Source organism: Sprattus sprattus, assembly GCF_963457725.1.
Source record: "Sprattus sprattus genome assembly, chromosome: 19".
NCBI lineage: Eukaryota > Metazoa > Chordata > Actinopteri > Clupeiformes > Clupeidae > Sprattus > Sprattus sprattus.
In genome coordinates this window covers 6,648,018-6,654,259 of record NC_137917.1, presented here as the reverse complement: position 1 = coordinate 6,654,259, position 6,242 = coordinate 6,648,018, and the positions used below count along the sequence as shown (strand labels likewise).

The window sequence follows — 6,242 nt, the reverse complement described above, 5'->3', positions numbered from 1 at the left end:
ATCACAGAACCCCATATCTGTCCACGACCCAAACAACTTGCAGAGGGCAGCAAGCAGTGAGTATAAATGAACAAAACATGATGTGAACAAAACATGAACACTTTTAAGGCCTCTGATGTTACCTGAGAAAAAACAGATACACATTAGAATCCTATTTCACTGTAATTCATTTATATTGTTTAATAACGTGGGGCACTACCTTGCTAATAATTGACCATATTCTGATACTTCTACCAAATGTTCATATTTATACAAGTAAATAACACCAAAATGACATCAAATGAAGCACTATCCTTTGGAGTTGATGAGTTATGAATTAGATTGTAAGAGCAATGTTTACTTTCTGGAAGGCGTCGCTCACAGCCTTTTCCTTTTCTCTGCTGCACAGTTAGGTCTTGTAGCACATCCTCTGGAGATGACTATCAAAACACGGCCTTTAACAGAGAGACTCCACAAAATCCAGGTAAGATCAGTAAAAAGGGGTGTTATAAAACACACTTTTCCCAAAAAACATGCCTAAAGGTATTTTTATAGATTGCTTGTTTAACTGTTCTTCACTAGATGGAGCAAGTCAATCAAACTCTGAAAAGTTCAAGTTAGCACCTCTACCTACAAAAGAATACTACGGTGGCTTCAATCACTACAACACGAACTACCTCCCTGTATGCAACTGTGATCAAGGTCTGTTTAAAAGCTTCGATTTCTTTTTCGTACATTTATATGTGGTCATTATATTAAAGCACTGAATGCAGTTGTTATGCCACATGGAAGTAAAATACGCCTTCAAAATACTACTTGGGCTTAGAAAAGCTAAGTGCTGTGGCTTATTTTGTGTTTTCATTGTTTCAGTCTCATTCTGTGAAAATTTAAACAATTAACTGGTTAGTGTCCTCCATACAAAATGTAATAACCCCTCAATCTGCGAGGGCCTTGAAACAACCAATTGACAGCCCTATGTAGATAAACAGACCAAGTCCTAGCACTTGAGTTTACTAGCCCAATGTGTCCGTAGTTATGTGGTAAATGTGTCTCCTTTCCAAAAGTTTCCTAAACATGCAAGCATGCTTTATCCTAAACTGGCATTCCTGTCTTTCTCTAGGTGATTCCAGTAGCACATCTTCGGGGGAAGACTATGAAAATGTACCGGTGATGCGCAAGGCACCACTCGAGGACCTAGAAGAGCAGTCATCGTCAGACAGTAATTATGATGAAGTGCCATATGATGCCACTCCAGCTGATCATTGACATTGATATATATATATATATATATATATATATATAGATATACATACGGAATATGATATATTGCCTTGGGCTTTTGTAAACTATTGAGCAGCTGCAACAAAATGGCAGACAGTCACAGGCAGGTTTCCTCAGGTAGTGATATTTATTCAGTCCCAGAATCACATGGACACGTCTATTTTTCTGTTCACTTCTCACAGACACACACGCTCACACGCCTGTATGCACACAGATACACACAAAACAAAGGGAATGAAAGAAAAATTATACAAATAAACAAACCTCGTCAATGTGCTCAGTATATTTGGATTTTTTTTTAAACAGTTCTACAAATTAATACTAAAATCCACGATTGAGTAAATGTAACACTTAACTTCGACAAACACACACACAGTCACAGTAGTCAGTGATTTAAACAGATTACACAATCAAACACATTAGACGTGTCTCAGAAACGCATTTTGGTCCAATCAATTCACGTTGCTGAGCATATCTCAATTTAGCAGTCACAGCTGTGCTGCTTCATCACTATGAGGAATTAACAGATCGAGAGGCATACAACAACTCAAGATGGTACCCTTTATCTCCTTTAGACAGTGAAATTAAAAATACTATGAATGTTTTAGGATAGTGCTGTGTAGTGAAACTCTTCCCTTTTGAAGAGTTATAATGGATTATACTGTACAGAATTATTGTTATTACACCAGACAATAGAATTAGTAATCCCTTTCAACGCAATTGTTTTCTTGAAGGGGGCAAGGCGGTTCTTGCTGTTCCTCGTAATCCGCGGCCTTCAAAGCCAGGGTTAATATCTACTCTATTAGCATAAAGAGCAGCGACTCAGCAGCACTTTTTGATAAAGGCTTTAATTTACTCTGGATATATATGGAAACTATGAGAAAAGAACAAAACACTATGCAACTGTAAAGAGCAGACTGCGTCCCAATCACTATTCTTCGCTATATAAGTGAAAGGCAACAGAAAAAGAAAAAAATACATCTGATGTTGCCAACACATGAAAACATTGAAGTGCACATAGAGGAACAAAACAAAACAAAGCGTGAAAAAAAAGAAAAAAATACATGCAGACAGACCTGTGTTGAAACGATGCAAAACTTTTTGCTTGAGAAAAGGATGAGCCATCCCTGAGGGGCTTTGTCACGTATCATGCTTTCCACAGACCCACTTGAGCTGAGGCTGGTCTCTGAGGTCTGCGAGTGCCAGGGCCGAATGCCAACTGCACTGGCATGAATACGCCCGCGCTCCCTTGCGCCTCTTCAACTTGGCCCGCAGGCGCTCACAGTCTGGCATATTGTTCCTGGAGATAAAACACCCAACAAATTCATTGCATGAAAAAACAAACATCATGGTCTCATCACGGCTGTCCTAAATGCTTTGATAAATGCATAAAATCTCAATGTATATTTTAGGACCATTAGTTTTACTTTATAGGTTCACATGAGGGTTGTTTTCTCCCTTTTTCTCCTGTCGTACTCAGGCAACTTTCAGATGCCAATACAATCAGCGACTCCATCCTGAAACACATATGCTCATTTTCCCTGCTCAGGTTTACTGACTGCCTGGATGTAGTGACTACCCTGAACTTACTGAATGTACAGCGCTCCCTACTCTGATGGCCTTTTTTTTTTTGTAACGTTAAGGAGGCTCTCGCCGATGACACACATAGTATGCTCTGCATCTTTGTGCACAGGTGCAAGCAGCAGACTTGCAATTAAAATCCTAACCCACAACACTGAGTGAGTGATTCATCAAGTGTTTGATGCTAGACGAAAGGGGCTAAACAGAGCAGCCTCTACGACGCAGCAACCAGACGCCAAGGAAGAGATGCAGACAGGTGGAAAATACTATTGCACGTTTGCCAGCCATAACTTGCTTATTTTTGAGCTGTTTAGAATTCCATCTTAATGTGTCATCTGCTTGCAGACTATTCAGCTAAACACTGGGAGGTGTAAATGCAGTTTCAAGTAATACTGTTGGTTCTGTTCTTCAGAGGGTGTTAATGCTGTATTGGGGAACACCGATGCCAGTAAAGTGAGCAGAAGCGCCCCTGGAATGGAGGCATTTCAACAAACATAACTGTTCACTGCTACTTGTTCCTTGACTAGAGTGGCTAGAGTGGCAAGGGTAACCGCTTTCTCAAGGCAGTCTGTATTTATTGGAGGAAGCAACATCATATGGCACAAATTGAAATATCTCAAATGGTAATTAAGCAAGGCAAAATGGCACAAATGCTTCTTCTACCTCCATCTTACCTAAAGAAGAGGTAATCACATGTGGAGTCCCACTCATGGTCATCAAATGAAGCAATTCCAAAATCGCAGGAGATACACCTTAGCTGGTTGCATACCCTATAAGAGATAAAGCAAGAAAAGACATCATGGATCTCTCAACAGAATACAGTCAGACTTTGTCCAAACATTAATAAATTACTGGGCAAGGGCTATTTTAGTTCAACAATGGCTCCCAAACCGCATGCTCGAGAATGTAGGTGTGTTATCGTAACCAATACTGTGTTGTACGGCAGCATCCCTTCTTTATTCTAAACCAGGCCATGATATTTTTGTCTATTTGTGCAAATTTTAGGTCATTTCTAATGTGCTGCATGTTCAGACCTACTTTAAGCACCAGTAAGGAGTTTTTTGGCATTATAATTGCTGATGTTGTGCTGAGCTTTACAGACATTTTTGCGGAGTGTTCCGTCCTGGACCACAGAACTACATAGTGCCTAACCTAGGCAGATAGAAGGTATAATAGTTGTGTTTACCTGTCCATCACATGACCATATATCATCAAAATGTGAAAATGATACCAAAACTAGTTGCCTATAAAACATAACTCAAAAAGTGGAAAATTGTTGTACAGAACTGCTTTAAGGCCCCTTCACATGTAACTGGCATGTAAAAACAAAACAATGTTTGCCATTGTTGAACGTAGTCCTATGAACATGATAAGACACACACAAACATGAGTTGTCATGATGATGCCTGTTTTTCAATGCTGTTCAGATGGACTAAATAAATTATGATAAAATGTTTAAAACAAACTACAATGTAGTCATTCAATGGTTAGGATAGGTAAAAAAAAATCCTGCCAGTCTGCTTTTCAAAGGCTTCACCTCTGCATTACAGACAATTCAAGGTCACATTTAGGTAAAACATTAGTTCAGGCAGGAAATGTAGTTGGCCCACTTTCCAGATGATACTGAGCTGATCCATTCTGTTCTTCAGTGGGGGCTCATTCTGTATTTATGTCTGTTTAAATGATGCATGTGTAATGTTTTGTGTTTGTAGAATGGCTTCTTATATTTTATCTTAGCTTGCACTTACAGCAGTTACATTCCTGCACTTTTTTTCTATTTCTTATGTAAAATAGTGGGATTTATTCATTTTATTGTTAGACCAGGTCTCTATTGCTCATAGCTTGACTGTTCCCTTGTATGTTGCTTTGGACAAAAGCTTCTGCTGAATGATTAAATGTAAATGTAATTATATCTGCCCTTTAATCATTTTGCTCTTAATGTTAGAAAACTGAACTGAACATATGTGATAATGACCTGGATATGCTAGCATGTGACCTACGCAAAAAAATATATATATATTCTCAATACTACCTTTGAGAGTTACTTGTTCCTACACCCGGTGGTATGGTACTTCCACCCACAAATACAGGACAGCATCTGCAAAGCAAATGTAAAATATGATCATATATCGTCATACACAAAGGACTCATTCATGTTACATGAATACGTGAAAAATTATAGCCATACTTTCTTTTAACAAGCTGTGCCACTGGCTCCTTAGATCCACTTCTGATTGCTTTGCCAACCTGTGAAAGCAAGCTGCACTGTCAAAGCGTTTCAAGTTCCCATTGTTAAAAGTGATATTAAAATCCTTTATTTTGTCTCTAAGCGTTATAGTCTGATCACAAAAGTTCAATTCATAATATTTATATGACAAGCTCGATATAAGTTTTAAAAAGTAAGTTACATTAGAATCGGCTGGTCTGTTTTTGACGTCGTCATCGTCAAGCAACTCCTCAAGCAGCGTGTCGATGTCGTCGTTTTTAAGTCTTCTGGTTGCATCTTGCTTGGTATTGCTTCAAAATAGAATGTAAATTAAGTAAATACAGCGTTCCGTGAATCACACCAGCCGCTTTAGAAATTAGATCAACTAACGTTAGCTAACGCTGGCGCGTTCATGTTTGCTGAATTACAAATCGAATCAGCTAAACTCTAAGCCCACTATTAGAGCTGTGTGCGAATCTGACTAAACTATTCAATGCAAACTACCTCGCATGCTTCCTTGCAACTAAAGACATTATCCAGATTATCGTGCCTGTCATTGAAGTATTTATTGATTGTGGCTAGCTAATTTAGCCTGTATACTAGCTATGCTGGCTAGCCTCATACAGGTTTGGGTAGTTCACGTTAGCCAAGTTTGCGAAAGTATAGCCAGAGATAATAACGGTAACGTTTTATTTTCCAACATAGCCTCTATCCTGTCTTGCGCCGGGCTAATTTTTAACAGGTTGAGTAGTTAAGTGCACATAGCAACGCCATGGCTTGCTTGCCAACGCCAACTTGTGTTCAAATGGTAATTTACCAAGATGACTTGCTCAGGTAATTGTTAAATAGCCAAGTTACCAGGCCCTCTCGCTTCTGTATTGTACTTGTTCGAAGGCTTGGTCCACTTGATTGCGTTGACCCGGTAACGAGATGTCGCTACAAAACTTTGCCTCCACTTCGTCTAGCAGTTCGTCCAGATCATCTGCCATCATCATTTCGTGAGGACATTAAGCAAGGCAACTTCTGTTGCCACATGACCATCTTCAAAATGATCACACAGGTAAATCCTGACACCTAGTGGACTGACTGCACAAGATTTGTCCCGCGTGCTGAATTGTGCGTCTGGCCACAGAATGCGGGAGGACTAATAACCAAGCCACGCGACAACGCTGAAAATGTAGTTGCAAAAGGTTTT

General features: G+C 39.4%; 1 protein-coding gene across 1 annotated transcript; it reads right to left on the bottom strand.

Annotated features, from left to right (window-relative positions):
• Window positions 1–2,400: 2,400 nt before the first annotated feature.
• Window positions 2,401–6,042, bottom strand: cfap418 (cilia and flagella associated protein 418; the record flags this gene model as incomplete). The annotated part of the gene is made up of 6 exons (XM_080857720.1): window positions 2,401–2,560; window positions 3,516–3,611; window positions 4,874–4,939; window positions 5,030–5,088; window positions 5,250–5,358; window positions 5,906–6,042. 6 exons carry the CDS (start codon window positions 6,040–6,042, stop codon window positions 2,401–2,403), a joined length of 627 nt encoding a protein of 208 aa, XP_080713846.1.
• Window positions 6,043–6,242: the final 200 nt, after the last annotated feature.